The sequence below is a fragment of the Pseudorca crassidens genome, chromosome 14 (assembly GCF_039906515.1).
Source record: "Pseudorca crassidens isolate mPseCra1 chromosome 14, mPseCra1.hap1, whole genome shotgun sequence".
In the NCBI taxonomy this organism is placed as follows: Eukaryota; Metazoa; Chordata; class Mammalia; order Artiodactyla; family Delphinidae; genus Pseudorca; species Pseudorca crassidens.
In genome coordinates this window covers 61,736,072-61,752,279 of record NC_090309.1, presented here as the reverse complement: position 1 = coordinate 61,752,279, position 16,208 = coordinate 61,736,072, and the positions used below count along the sequence as shown (strand labels likewise).

The window sequence follows — 16,208 nt, the reverse complement described above, 5'->3', positions numbered from 1 at the left end:
TACACAATAAACAGGTAAAATGTGCTACAGAGCCTAGATAAATAACGTCACTTACACATTTCCCCAAGTTATTAGTTACTGCTTATTTCGATGCCAATCACAGAAATACAAGTTATACAAATAATTTTATTAAACTGGTACCTTAGCAAGGGAATCCCCTAGATTCTACTTGTATTGCCCAGATTAACCCCAAAGCCTACTTTATTAATTCTTCTACTTCCTTCTACAGTATCCGTCTTTTGCCTTCCTACTTTAAAATTTCCCACTCCACTTAGTGACCTGCCCTATCTTTACTTTTTAACTGTCCCATCTTCTCATTAGTATGATTTCAGACTTCATTCAACAAAGTTTTACCCAGTCATCTCTAATGATATGTAATAATTTGCAATGAAGAAAAGCCCCTACCCTCCTCCAAGCCTGGTGAGGAGCAGTAAGAGTACCTCTGAGTAGTTTCTGTGACTGTAGACCAGTCACAATCACTCCCTTCAATGGGAATAACTTAATTCCCTCACAGGAAGGTTTTAAGAATAAAATCAAAGCAAGGTGTTTAAAGTGCTTTATAAAGCACTTTATAAAGTGCTTTATAAAGTCAGTATTATCCTACTGACATATTTTCAGGTTGGTCTTTTTTTCTGGATATCCACTTTTAAAGCTATGAAGAAAACCCTCAATAGTTCTTCTGTATTATGGGTGGTGAAAAAGAGTAAAGGATAGGAAGAAACTTACATGAGTAATGAATTAATTGGGGGATCAAGTTTAGTTATTCTATATTCACATCTCTCTTCCTTAAGTTAAATAATACCCAAGAGAGTAAACAATACAACCCTAAAATGGCTAGACAATCAGAATATGTTTACACTTAAAAAAAAAAAAGAAAAAAAGAAAAACTGTTTCCCTGCACCCACTCTGGAAAAAACTCCTTCTGTAAAGCTATAAATCACTATTACAAAAAAGTTTAACTTCTATTCTCATCCCTTACATTTCTGGCTCTTTGACAGCCTGCCAAACAGTTTTGCTTACAACCCTGTGTGTCAAAAAGCTCTTCCAATTGAGCATAAACAACTTTTTAAAATGTATCTTACTACTAGGTCTCACAATTTTAAATATGTCTTGAACTCCAGCATCAAACTACATGACAGTCCTCCAGGTATACTCTTAGCAGCTGCTTAATAGCAGATGAATGGAAAAGACACAATTTTGGAAACAGTCTAACAATTTCAAGAAAGTTACTTTCACTTGTGAATACTCAAAAACTTTATCCTAAAGGTAAAACACAGAGGTAAACTAAAAATGAATCCGAAAATAAGTGCCTTGGACTTAAGGCCAGAATCTCATTTTAACTCATGGTTTATTTGCCCTATAATAAGTACGTCTTTACTGTAAGGAAGCTCTTTCTTCCCCAAATAAAGAATTTCAAAGGATTTCAAAACACTTTACTAAATACTTAATCACATCCACAGATTCTTAGCATCCGACAAAGTCATTAGAATAGTTCATAAGTGCTTTATAAAGGTCTTACAATATAACCCTAGAAAGCGTAAGCACTTCTCTTTAAGAGACACAAAGCATCTTCCTAAGACTAAACTACTAGAGTGGCACCTGACTCACCCCAACTCAACTCTTATGACTTTATCCAGAAAGCAGAGGGAGACAAAGAGTTTCTACAGCCAAAATCAGATGAGTCCCTACTCATTCACAGCCCGTTTGCTCTTACTTTAAACACAAATCTCAAAAAGTTCACTTGGTTTTTAATGTATTAATGGGTGACTCAGAGCAAATGAGCAGGGAGAGGGACTATTTTAGGCAGTCGTTTGATAGGAATGGCTATCAAGTGAAGGACTAACTCCACACACACACACAAAGACAAAAACCTGTGAGTAGCAGACGGAGCATTTAATAAATGATGACCCCTATTTATCAAGTCTTAAGAATAGCATCTCGGGGCTTCCCCGGTGGCGCAGTAGTTAAGAATCTGCTTGCCAATGCAGGGGACATGGGTTTGAGTCCTGGTCCGGGACGATCCCACATGCCACAGAGCAACTAAGCCTGTGCGCCACAACTACTGAGGCTGCGCTCTAGAGCCCGTGCTCCACAACGAGAGAAGCCACCGCAATGAGAAGCCCACCACCACAATGAAGAGTAGCCCCCCTCGCCGCAACTAGAGAAAGCCCACACGCAGCAACAAAGACCCAACTCGGCCAATAAATTAATTAATTAATTTTTTTAAAAAAAGAATAGCATCTCTTCTCACTGTGCCACAGCCTAAAAACGATGTTCATAACCCTGAGTCATAAAGCAATGCTTTTCCTAATAAGGCAAACACGTAAAACGCTTTGAAACTACATCTAAAACGGCATAAGTAGGTAAGTAAATAAATACGCACAACCCTCCCTCTCCAGGGTCCAAAAGAGCTAAATTAACCAATCCATCAGCATTCCAGAACAACTTATTACTTGAGAATTCCAACCAGAATAGGTCTACGGCAAACCTCTCTCCTCTGGCAGCATTTTCTTCTGTGTAAACAGTTCTGTCAAGTGCTTTGGTTGGCAAGCAATAATAAAATCAGCTTTATTTCCTGTTCTTTTTCCCTTAGCAAAACTTACAGTTTGTCATCACCTCTGACATACGTTCCACACGTCCAAGGTCTACCATGAATGACGAAGTACATTTCACATAAACTTTTCTTTTAAAGTGAGTCTTTTATCAAAATGTTTTACATTTTACCTCACAAAACCTTTATCAGACTGTGGAGAGAAATTTGAAAAACACAGTTCATACTTAGTATAGTTAATAAACTCTTATCTATGCCATGGCCATACTTACCTAACCGTAGGCTTTTACTATTTATAAGCCTTGGAAAAACTTTATGTCTTTAAGTAACATCAAAATTCTCAATCAGGATTTCAGGCGTTCAATTCACACCACAGTGAAGGATCAAATGCTAAACTCCTAAAGATAGGGCGTTGTGAGTGAGAGGGACACACAACACTCCGCCGCCAAGGCAAATGCGTCTTCCAGGGGGCAGGGGCGCTCCTTGTACACGTACAGTAGGAGCTCACATTCAGCAAAACCGGGGAGCGAAGGATCAGGTGACTTCACACCACCGACACTTTCAGTCCGATCGGGCCTTACTGTGATCTCAATATTAGTAAACAGCTCATAACCCCAGTTTTGACAATTAAATCTGAACTTGCATCCTAAACACGCGCTATCCGCATGAATGGGTTCGGCAACCGAGGGTCCCCGGAATCCGAGCCCCCAGACACAACCCTGGCCTGCGGACCGCGGTTCCCTCCTGGAAGGGTGTCTGGAGAACCTTCCAACCTGGCAGCGAGGTGTCTCCTCCCCCCGCGAGCTGCGCGTCCTCCTCCTCTGCTGGGCCCATCACGCCCTGGTTAACCCTTCCTCCCTTTCCGCGCGAAGGACAGAGAACAGCGAGTGCCGGCCGGGTGACAGGTCGCCCGGAGCTCCCTAGGACCTCCCCGCGCCGCCGCTAATCTCCCCGCGCCCCGGGTCTGCGACCCCTGCTCCAGGCCGCCCCCTCTGGGGGGAAGGACGCCGCTACAGCCACGCGGCGGGCGGGAAGGCAGGGGGCCGGGCCGGGCGCAGACGCGCGCACCGCCCGTGCACCCGACAGCTGCGGGAGCCGCGGCCGGAGGACCGCCCTTTCAGGCCGCGCGCCGCGGGAGCTCGGGGGCGCGGCGGGGGCGCGGCGGGGGCTAGGCGCGGCGGCCAGACGCGGCGGCTGGAGGAGAGCCGAGCCAGCGGCGGACGACGACCCCACAGCCTGCGGCCGGTGCCAGCGAGCCCGAGCGGCCCGCGCCCTCTCCCCACCCGGGCCCTGCAGCCTACACCTCGCCGGCCCGTACCTAGGAGGGTTGTGGACGAGACGTGGTTAACCCCGGTGTTTGGGTCGCTGGTTCGCCTCCGGCGCCGCAGCCCCTCGTGCGACTGCTGCCTCCGCGCTGCCTCGTCCCCCTCCGCCATCTTGTACCGATTTAAAATTAACTCCCCACTGACGTCAAACGCCGCCGCCGCTTTATCAACCTCCCGGGAGCCGACGGGGCGCCGGCGGGTCCTAGTGCCGCCCTCACCAGGGCCTCCTTTTCCTCACCACGCCCTCCCTCGTCCCGCCCCTCGGCGCCCTCGCTCCGCCTCCGCCCTGCTTGCCTTGCAGCCTGCCGCTCAGTTTTCCCAGGCTTCCACCTTGGGGAGAAATTGGGCGGCGCCCCCACCGCAATCGTCTCACACTCCTACCGCCGTAAGCCCAGGACCACACCCCCTTAGCTCTGAGCGGGTCTGTGTAAAAACCGAAGGGCTCTCCAGAGAACCAAGTCCCTCCTTCCCAATCGAGTAACCCAATTCTCTTTGCAGCTCTTCTCCATAATCGTTGACTCGTGCACTGCACGTGAGGTTGCTTTCATGCTCCTTTCCTTCTCTCCTTTTTACCTCCTCCTCTGCTATTCTCCCCCCTCCCTCCTTCGCTCCCCCCCGCCCCGCACTCCCAAGCTATTGCTGGTGCCCTGCTTTTCCTTTAGATCTTTCTTTGCACAGGTCTCTAATATTGTTTCCCATCTAGAGACCATCCTATGCTTTGTTTGGCATAGCTTCCTTCTACTTATGAGGCCCTCCTCCTGTCTTCTTACTGTGCATACCCTTCCCCTGCTGCTCCTAGCCCCTTACAGGTTCAAACCAGAAAGCACTCTAATCAGAAAATGAATTGTAGCTGGTCCTTTCCTAACTGTGATGAACCTTCCTGTGGGGATCCAGTGACATCCTATAGAAAGTTCAGGTCACTTTTAAAAATAACTATCTGCCTGTGGAAGCTTCTGTGAAACATGGCCCCTATTCTTTTGGATTTTTTCCATTATCACCAGCTGCACTAGAAATTCCTTCTCTCTGGTAAAGGCATGTGTCCAGGTGTCCAAATCGCTGCCTTGTGCAGGTCTTCTCAGACTTTCATCCAGCATGACCTCTAGAAAAGCACTGTGTGTCACCAAAGCTTGCAAGGTGCCATTCTAGAGGGGTTTTGGGGGCTGTTTATTCATCTGTTTTCTGTATTAATGGAAAGGGATTTGGAGCTCCTCCCGGACTTCCTAAGTCCCTGCATCCTGGTTTGATGCCCCGGGACAACCTAAGCCCCAAGCCATAAGCCCTGCTTGATGATGGATTTCCTTTCATAATCTCCCTATGAGGCATCTATTTAATATTGCCACAGTCTGCTTTATGCAGGGTATCATCTAAGGTGTGAGACAAGATGCAAAGATGAGTATTTTTGCCATCAAAGAATAAACTTCCAGTTACAAGTTAGCAGTTAACTTAGCCCTGAGCACACCCCATTAGGGACCCCCAGAGGGTTAAGGCTGCACTACTAGTCAAGTGACCTCCTAACCAGTGTCCGTTCCACTATCAGACAGTTTATCCCATATGCTACTACAGTGCCCTGACAGGTCCAAATCTCCTGACTCCAAGGAGTGTAAAGAAGCCAAACGCAAATACAGTCAAGAGATTGAGCGTTGTCCCATGGTCACCTCAAATCCCTATGTTTAAAAGGCCTTCCTCCATTTTCCCCCGTCAGCCATCCCTCTTCAATTTCTTATCACAGTGAAACCTCAGTGTTACTGCAGACTTCTCCCTCCCTCTACACCCATCAAGTCCCAGTGAAGTCAATTCTGACTTCTAAATTTCCCTCCAGCTCATCTCCTCTCCATCCCCTCAGCTTCCCTCTTGATTCAGACCCCATTATCTCCCACTGGACTTATTACAACAACCTCCCTGCTGTTCCTCCTTCTCCTGTGGGTCCTCCACACAGACTGGCTTGAGTTTTCTTAGATGCAAATCTATTCATGTGATTTCTCTGCTCAGGATAAAGTCCAAGCTCTTCAAAATAGTTGACAAGACCTTTCATGATTTGGGCCCTACCTATGCATCAAGCCTCGTTTTTCACTACTCTGTCATTTATTCCTTTATTCTTTCATTTAACAAATGAATTTTGACACTGTTGTGTGTGCTGAACAGACAAGGACAAACAAGACAGACAAAATTGGTTTCCTTGGTTTTTGTTTCTTTCCACACCCACACAGGCCGCCCCAGCACAAAAAAGTGAGCATCCAAGAGCTCAAATATCTGTCTTGTTCAGGCTATATCTCCAGCTCCTAAGCCAGTGCCTAGTACATAACAGGGTCTCAAAAAATAGTTGTGGAATAAATGAATGAATAAACGAATGAATGAATGGGTTACAACCTGATTCTACCACTGATTCACCTAATGTTTCTAAACTTCCAGGTCCTCATTTTTATAACTATATAACAGGATTCTTATGGGATCAAATCAACATATTGAGAGCATTTTCTTGGCTCTAAAATAGCCAACATTTATGGAATGTTTACTGCTCAAAGTACTTTACATATGGTAAGTCATTTAATCCTAACAGTAATCCTAAACGGTAAATGCTAATGCTATTCTCATCTTACAGATAGAGAAACTGAGGCACCAAGTGGTGAAAAACTTGCCTAAGTGGCAGGACTGGCATTTGAAGGCAGGCAATCTGGGTCCAGAGATTATGCTCATATCCACACTAACAGTGTTCAGCTTATAGACTGTGGCTTTTTGTCTTTGTTCATTTTTTTCGGTACGCGGGCCTCTCACTGTTGTGGCCTCTCCCGTTGCAGACCACAGGCTCCGGACGCGCAGGCTCAGCGGCCATGGCTCACGGGCCCAGCCGCTCCGCGGCATGTGGGATCTTCCCAGACCGGGGCACGAACCCGCGCCCCCTGCATCAGCAGGCGGACTCTCAACCACTGCCCCACCAGGGAAGCCCAGCTTATAGACTGTGAATTCCTGGAGGGCAGAATCCATAGCTTATCCACAGCCAGGTCTTTGGGATTCTGCTTTCAGTTAATGTAAATTGTATTAAAAGCTATTTCTACCAAATAAACAACTTTAAAATTTTTTAAATCCTATTAATAATTGGGCATAGACATCCACAGGCAATTCACCAGAAAGAATTATCAAAGTGGACCTTAAACATATGAAAAAAGGTTCAGTTTTACTCATAATAAGAGAAATGCAAATTAAAACAACACTGAGACACCATTTCTCACCCATCAGGTTGGCAAAAATTCAAAAGCTTACGATTACACTCTGTTGGCAAGGGTATGGGGGAATGCAGGCACTCTCCTACATTGCATTCTCGCTGGGAATGCAAAATGGTGTAACCCCTATGGAGAAGAACTTGGCAACATCCTACAAATTTCATTCCCATTTACACTTCGACATGCCAATCTCACTTCTGGGCATTAACTCTGAAGATACAACTCCAATAATCAAAAAAATTTTTTTTCTGCAGAAGGTTATTCACTGCAGCATTATTTGCAGTTGCAAAATATTGGAAACTATCTAAATATCCAAGTGTAGGTGATTGGTTAAGTAAACTATGATAATTACTCATGATGAGCACTTTTTAACTGTAAAGAAAGAAGAGGAAGATCTCTATGAACTGATATACAGTGATTTCCAAGAGACATTCTTAAGTGAAAAAGCCAATCTGCAAAAGAGCCTATGTAGAGCCTACCTTTTGTGTGAGAGGAATAAGAAAACATACAATATCTACTTGCCTATCCAAAAAGAAACTCGGCGAGGTTAAATAATAAAGTTAGTGGCCTCCAAGGAGTTGGGAGTGGGGGGAATAAGACAGAAGTAACACAGAACACAGTACACCTTTTTATCTCGTGTTGACTTTTGGAAACATGTTCTACATGATAAAAAAATAAAATTAAATCAACAAGAAAGGGAAGGGGGTACTAAAACTGAAAGCAAACCAAATAAATGTTAACAGTATTTAAATGAATAACAGAACCAAACTGAAGAGGGAAGAAAAGAAAGCCAACTAATCCAAGTAACCTACAAACATAGTATTGAACTACAAATACTTCTTGGTCCTGGTCAGGGTGGAGGGAGAACAGCAAACAAGTCCTGAACTCTTTTTAGTAGGCTTGTTTTTGTAGATGTATGGGCAAAGCAATTCTGAACCTATTTTCAACATTTTATAGAAGTAAACAAATGAGTAAGTGTGTTTTATTGTTGAGAGCCAGCGTTCTTGATGGGAAAGAAGGGACATACAAATAACAAAAGGGGGAGGTAAGATAAACTACATGGGATGGATTAAATTGGAGGTATTGATACTGACCAAAGGTTTCTAAAATATGTATGAATATGTGTGTGTATGCAAGTGTAAACATTCATGTATATGTGTTGCATATGTACAGATGTGTGTATACATGCATATATTTCCTAGCTCTGTCCACAGAAAAGGCCTAAGCAAAGACACCCGGGTAGTAATGATCATACCTAGTGCCCACTCTTGATCTCTAATACTATTCCCTTCTAAAAAGAAGTGGAGTCATTGGAGAAACGGCTAGTTCCAGAGCTGGGGTAGGGTGGGTACAAGGCAAACCATGAGCATCATCTTTGTGGCAGAAATTAAGGAGGTAGTCCAAAATATGATGGAGCCTATCTCAGAGAGAATTTCTTTCTGAGTCTTCTAGGGAAGGAAAGCACAGGGTACTGGGGATATGAGATGTGACTGGAACCAACCCTAGGATCTTTTTCACCTTCATGGAAATGGTGTAAGATAGAAGGAATCTTCTCCCCTGTAAGAGCTAGAGATTTGGGTGTCTATTAATGGAAACTATTACCTTGATTTAGGGGCATCAGATGGATAGGGCACGGTTAGAGTAGGGGAACAGGTAAACAAATATAAAACAGTGACCACCATAGAAAAGACGTTGAATATTGCTGTGGCTAAAAGATAAAATGCTCTCTGAGGATGAAAAAGGTTGTGTTAGGGGCAAACTGCATCTTTGTAGACCTTATCCTTTCAGTGATGTGTTTACTGGAAGTATAATTTAAGGTAACCACCATGTTTGCATACCATTGCTCCTTTGTGTGAAGAGATGTGCTTTTTTGTCCAAGAATGGTTGACAGAAGATGAATGAGCCATTTCCAGGAGGCTATCTGAGACCAGATCTGGGCACAGGCAGGACTGCTTCAGGGGCCAGTAGACAAAAAGAAGAACAAAGCTGGGAAATTCCCTGGCAGCGTTGGGAGCACTAGTAGCTTAATCCAATCATAGGCATCTCTTGGTGGACTTTGCAGGCTCCTCTCATTGACCTCGGGGGCAGTGGTCACTGATTGATCCCAGAAGTTGTACGGTGACTGTGGCTAACAAACCGATTTGCCACATTGGCTTTGGCTTTCTTTGGGGTTACCATTTTGAGGGAGGGGCCAAAGAGGAAATTTTTTTGCAAGGAAGGACGGAAATCAAGGTTCTTGCTGGAGTAGCTGTGAACAAGAAGAGGGACTCTGGGGCTTCCCTGGTGGCGCAGTGGTTGAGAGTCCGCCTGCCGATGCAGGGGACACGGGTTCGTGCCCCGGTCCGGGAAGATCCCGCATGCCGCGGAGCGCCTGGGCCCGTGAGCCATGGCAGCTGAGCCTGCGCGTCCGGAGCCTGTGCTCCGCAACGGGGGAGGCCATGACGGTGAGAGGCCCGCGTACCACAAAAAAAAAAAGAAGAGGGACTCTGAATTATTGATTGGCAGGGAAATTTTACTTATATACAAAGCTGATATGCCAGGGTCATTGAATTACATCTTATAAAGGAGATCAAATCATGAACATCAAGGGTTCCTTGAGGTTAATACTAGTAGCACCCCGGACGTGGGTGCACGCCTCTCTGACACAGCCGTGCTGAACTCATGTTGAGAATTGTGGACATCTTGAAAGGCACTTGCTCCATATGGAACACTGTGGCCAGATGGGTTTCCATCCAGCTTGCTGCTTAATATTAGGTGTCCATTGTTCTCTGAAGCAAGGGACAGCTGTCCCTCATGAATGTGAGAGGGAAATAATGACCCTTCCAATCCATATTCATCCTCAGATGTAATTATCTGAACTGGGTACATGAGCATCAGTGTCACTTAGTGAAAAGAACACCAACTCTGGAGTTCAAACCCCAGCTATGCCACTTGGTTTTATGACCTTGAGAAAGTTAAGTAACCTCTTCGATCCTCAGTTTCCTCTGCTGTAAAGGTCTCTTCCTAGCATTTTTTCATGATGATTACAGATAATATAAAGTATTTAGCCCAGTGGCTGGCACATGGCAATAAATGATAACCATCATGATTATTACTCCAATCAAGTCTAAGAAGAAACTGAAGAATGGGAGCATAATTAAAAATGATAATACCTGTTCATAATTTCATTTAATCTATAAAATACCTCTATGAGGCAAGCATTATTGGTACCATCAGCCTTTTACAGGACAAGAAACTGGGGCTTTAAAAGGTGGCATAATTTGTTCAAGCCCACATGATTAGTAAATTGAGGAGTTGAGATCTAAATGCAGCTCTGTCTGCCTGCAGAGTCTATTTTCTTAACTGTCTAGCTCCGGATAACACATGGTCTAGGGGCTAGATGCTGGAAACGTTATAATCATAAGAACCATTTATGCTGACCACTAAGTAGCTAGAAACAGCTTCTGGATATCCAGGAAGCTGTTTCAGGTAGCTGGAGCGGAGGTAAACATCACTCAAAGTCCAACCCAAGAGACTTCCCTGGTGGTGCAGTGGTTAAGAATCCGCCTGCCAATGCAGGGGACACGGGTTCAAGCCCTGGTCCGGGAAGATCCCACATGCCACGGAGCAACTAAGCCCGTGCACCACAACTACTGAGCCTGCGCTCTAGAGCCCACGAGCCACAACTACTGAAGCCCATACGCCTAGAGCCCGTGCTCCGCAACAAGAGAAGCCACTGCAATGACAAGCCCGTGCACCACAACGAAGAGTAGCCCCCGCTCACCACAACTAGAGAAAGCCCACGCGCAGCAACGAAGACCCAACACAGCCAAAAATATACATAAATACGTAAATAAATAAATTTATTTTAAGAAAAGTCCTGCACAAGTGTACCCATGAGCACCATGACAAGCACTCTCCTTGATGCAATGGAAACATTACTTGCTGATCGACTTCTATGGAATTCAAGGGTGTCTTGTGGTCACTAAATTAGTCTAGTAGTGGGAGTAACAAAAATCCCAATTCGTGAACTGAACTTGCTTGAGAACATTTTGAGAAGTAGATAGTGATTGGTTGTTTTTTTTTTTTTTTTTTTTTGCGGTACGCAGGCCTCTCACTGCTGTGGCCTCTCCCGTTGCAGAGCACAGGCTCCGGACGCGCAGGCTCAGCGTCCATGGCTCACGGGCCCAGCCACTCCGCGGCATGCGGGATCTTCCGGGACCGGGGCACGAACTCGTGTCCCCCGCATCGGCAGGCGGACTCTCAACCGCTGCGCCACCAGGGAAGCCCAGTTAGATCAATTTTGGTACATAGATACAATGGAATATCAACACATGGAATATGCAGCTATTACAATTTTATGGTGGAAGAAAAAGCAGTGGCCTGCAAAAATGTTCACAATATACTGTTTCATTAAAAAGCAGGCTATAGGGCTTCCCTGTTGTAACGTACTTAATCCTTGGGTTCACTGCCACCAGTGTAGTTTCATCATCATATTTGGACTGTTAAAGCTGCACCTCACCTCAAACACTTCCCCCCAGCCCAGTGCCATTTCTCCACACCCCCAGTCTTCTTGAGGTCTGTCTTCAGGTATAAACACTCAGAAAGTGAGTTCCTTCTTTCTTTTCCCATGACAGTTCCTTGCTCAAGCTGATATATCTGCAGGTGATCCCACTGCCACCTGATCTGACTGGCGAATATTTATCTTTCAAGCTTGTCCTGATCACCCTCTAAGAAGGTGAGCTATTATAAGCCATAATGAAATGATTGTTATTTTAACATTCAGTTTTGGGGTAATTTGTTATAAAGCAATAGATAACCAGACCACATGCACAGAGTGTACTACCGATGTGTGAACATGAACATATATACATAGAAAAGTATAAACTAATATAATACATAACAATAATAAACATTGAATTCAGGACAGTGGTTATCACTCTGGTATAGTTACTTGTTTGCTTTTGCTGTCTAGAGCAGTGGGTTTGTTTTTTTTAATAGATCTTTATTGGAGTATAATTGCTTCACAATACTGTGTTAGTTTCTGTTGTACAACAAAGTGAATCAGCCATATGCATACATATATCCCCATATCCCCTCCCTCTTGAGCCTCCCTCCTACCCTCCCTATCCCACCCCTCTAGGTCTTAGCAAAGCACTGAGCTGATCTCCCTGTGCTATGCGGCTGCTTCCCACTAGGTAACTGTTTTACATTAGGTAGTGTATATATGTCGATGCTACTCTCACTTCGCCCCAGCTTCCTCCCCCTCCACGGTGTCCTCAAGTCCGTTCTCTATGTCTGCGTCTTTATTCCTGTCCTGCCACTAAGTTCATCAGTACCATTTTTTTTTTTAGATTCCATATATACGTGTTAGCATACGGTATTTGTTTTTCTCTTTCTGACTTACTTCACTCAGCATGACAGACTCTAAGTCCATCCACCTCACTACAAATAACTCAATTTCATTTCTTTTTATGGCTGAGTAATATTCCATTGTATATATGTGCCACACCTTCTTTATCCATTCATCCGACGATGGACATTTAAGTTAGAGCAGTGGTTCTTAATTTATTGTTGTTATTTTGTTTTATTTGACAGTGATACAGATAACAAGTAGCGTTCATTTACAGGTCGTGTTCCCGTAGGCATGCACAAATATCCCCTGTTGGCCACTGTCAATTAGACTACTGGCTGTGCAACTCCCGACAGGAGCAGATCCAGGATCTGTGGGGTCTAAAGCATCTACAAATTTGGGGAACTTCTTTAAGAAAACAAATTATGAATCAAAAGTAGATTTGAAAGTAAATATTTAGAATAAGAAAAGAAATCCCCAGAAATCACGAATTTTATAAAGTTAACATTCCACAAATGTACAGAAAATTTATATTTTTATTGATTAAGCTCATGGCATACATCTCATACTTTTTTTCTGACATGTTTGGCTGCATGGTCTTTGATTGGCTTTTCATATTATGTGAATTGGGATACTTTCTGAAGAGAAAATAAAGACAATTTAGTTTTTCCTCCAACATAGTTAATAAAATTTTCATTTATTGATAGCTTAGAAAAGTCTCTTTTAGCTTCATAACATTTTATTATTGATATGTAAATTTTTAGGATTATTGTCAAATTTGGGAAAATCTCTATCAGGTCTCTTTCAAGTAGGAGCTTCAGATTTCAGGGCATATCAAGTTTTCTTTTCAGTGACTAATCTCACATACTCTTTGAATTGAAAATGCATGGGGCGTTTATAATTGTATGTGCTGCATTTCGCAGTAGAGGCTTAACAGGAGAGAAATTCCATTTTTCATCATCACCGATGAGTACAAAATCCTCTTTTTACATTTTTACCCATCTAGTGGTTGGAAGAATCTTCCAGAGGCTACTTTCTGGCTACATACTTTTCAAACATTATTTTCCCTCCACTCCCCACATATACACTGTCGACACTTTTACTCCTGACCTTGCACATGTTCCTATCTCCTCTGAGTCTGAGAGCAGGAAGAGAGACAAAGGGGACATGTGATCTGGTCTGCCCCGCTAGGGCTTATATCAGGAAGTCGAGGTTAAACAGAAAGCAGAGAGAGTTTGTGCCCTCTCCCGCATTTAGTACTCAGGGAGCAAACTGCTCCACTAAGTGTCCTTGCTCCTTCAAGAAATGGTCATAGCAGATTAAAAACGATGGTGCGGGACTTCCCTGGGGGTCCAGTGGTTAAGACTCCACGCTGCCATTGCAGGGGGCTCAGGTTTGATCCCTGGTCAGAGAAGAAGATCCTGCAGGCCGAGTGGTACAGCCAAAAAAATAAAAAATAAAAACGATGGTGCACGGAGGTTAAGTGGAAACAGGCCTTATTTATCCCTTCTGAGATCCCCTTGGCTGGGGCCTAGAGGCCACCACATACACCATGGAGGACTAGGAAGGTAGCTGATTTGGCAACCAGAGGTCATCGTTGTGAGTACAGAGTGTTCACCCTAAGCTAGGAGTCAGATGGAGGTTGTAGGCGAGATTCATACAGGTATGCCACTCCAAGGTGCCCTGAACCAGCAAAAAAGAGCACTGGGTCCTGGACACACCAAAGAACAAAGCACAGGCAGGTCAGCTCCAGCTCCGCAGATGAGTGCAAGGTGCCTAGGGACCAGACTAGCCAAGCCACCTCACAGCAGAGTCCAGCAAGGCCCCGAACAAGACCACTGGGATCCAGATGTGTATCTGGGACCCTCCCCTTGCCAAGTGGGCAACCGAATAAGCTCTCCACTCTGTCTGCAACCCTCTGTGTTCCTTTAGCTAGTGCTTTAGGAGCAAGTAGAAACAATGGAACCTAACATACTAGAATTGGATTTTCAAGTCACAGGGGAAGATCCCTGGAATCCTCTACTAAGACTTATAAGAGCACAAGGAAAAAAATTTTTTTCTATTTCTTTAATTTTGTATCTATATGAGATGATAGATGTTCACTAAACTTATTGTGACAATCATTTCATGATGTCTGTAAGTCAAATCATTATGCTGTACATCTTAAACTTATACAGTGATGTATGTCAATTATATCTCAATAAAATTGGAAGAAAAAAATAAAGTGCATTTCTTGTACACAGCACAAAAAAAAGTAACATTTATCAGGTACTTGTATGTGTCTGGTAATTCATGTTACCATAATAAGTATATTTATATTATATTACTTTTCATTTTTAGTTAAGTTTCACAGTAACTCCAAAGCAGAGGTACTATTACTATTTCCATTTTATACCAAGAAGCCTGAAGCCAAGAGAAATTAAATAATTTGCCCAAGGTTACCCAGCTTATAAAATGGTGGAGCTAGGCTTTGAACCCACTGGTAGAACTCAGGAGTTCACACTTGGAACTACTAAATTCTGTTCTCCTGTAGCAACGTGAGGAATTCCAGGTGTATGATACCACCAGCTCCTTGGGGTTGGCCTGACTATCCCCCACTACATGTCACCACGTGACATCAATGGCAGATCTCAGAATATAAGATTCCTGCTCCAATGTATCAGGTGTAGTCTGCTTCTCAAATCCAGAGCCCAGACTGCTTTGGAGGAGGGTCCCCTGTTGCTGGAGAAGAACTACACATCAGCTGTCACCACCCTGTGGATACCACACTGGGGCATGCTGGCAGTGGCTGACCACGCCTTCCATTCCAGAAGCCTATGGTGCCTTTTAAAGACACGCTCACTTCCAGCACAACCATGTTTTAATCCATGGAAATTCATCCTTAAAAATAACCACACTTGCTAAGGATAACCCAGAAACTGGAGCAGCAAGGGGTCGAGATTGCAATTCTGACTCCGTGATAAGAACCCTTGAAAACATATTTAACCTTTATGGACTTTCATTTCCACCAAACTGAAGGGGGTGCAACATACTACTATCATTTATAGGCTGGTTAATTTGTTTTTTCTTGAGCAAGTATTCGTGTTCAGGGTTCTTCTCTGCCCAGCCTTGCCACCTCCTCCAACACTCATCAGCATCTGCTTTCTTCAGAGCTCTTGAGGACAAAGCCATATCCTTGCTGGCAGAGAGAGCTAGGATCTGTGCCAAGCCTGCAGACTACTGATGCTCCTAGAGCCTCTGGTCTACTGGGTACCATGGCTGAAAGATGCCATACAGAGACAGCGAGATCAGCCTCCAACCAGCCCTGCTATGCTTTGCTCTAAGCAGTTCTGCGTGTGCCTGAAGATTCCCAAAGTCTTTCCTGAAGGGAGACTTTGCAGTTTTCTCCTCCCACCTCTTGCTGCCTCAAAGTCCCATGAAGCCATTTCCTCAGTTTCTGGTCTCATCCCTCTAACCAAGGTCTCCAGCAGCTTCCAAGAAGACAGGCAGGGAGCAGATGCTGTGCCTCTCCTCTACCTCCTGCCTCTCAGGCCCTACTCTCAACTAATCCGACCTGTCCTCCCATCAAGGGCACTGGATATTTGACCAACCCAGCACAAAACGATGCACATTAGTGATGACAATGGGTGCAAAGCTGAAAAGGATTTGAAGGAGAAATACTGTCCTCACTAACTGTATTTTGGCCCCAGCTCTGTACGGCAAAATTGTCCTGTAACAGATGTTAAAAATAAACACACTTAGGAATTTCAGCATGGATTAGATACTTTCCTCCTGTTCTTGTT

General features: G+C 44.3%; 1 protein-coding gene across 6 annotated transcripts in view; it reads right to left on the bottom strand.

Annotated features, from left to right (window-relative positions):
- ATL2 (atlastin GTPase 2) overlaps window positions 1-4,026 on the bottom strand; it is a 63,296-nt gene extending 59,270 nt beyond the window's left edge. For 3 of the 6 annotated variants that reach the window (XM_067703224.1, XM_067703225.1, XM_067703227.1), the window contains exon 1: window positions 3,870-4,026. In XM_067703224.1, the coding sequence (XP_067559325.1) occupies window positions 3,870-3,987 (118 nt within the window). In that variant the 5' untranslated portion in view covers window positions 3,988-4,026. Of the gene's footprint in view, window positions 1-2,823; window positions 2,950-3,324; window positions 3,495-3,869 lie in introns of those variants that run through there. The other 3 variants (XM_067703228.1, XM_067703229.1, XM_067703226.1) reach the window with 3 other exon arrangements.
- Window positions 4,027-16,208: the final 12,182 nt, after the last annotated feature.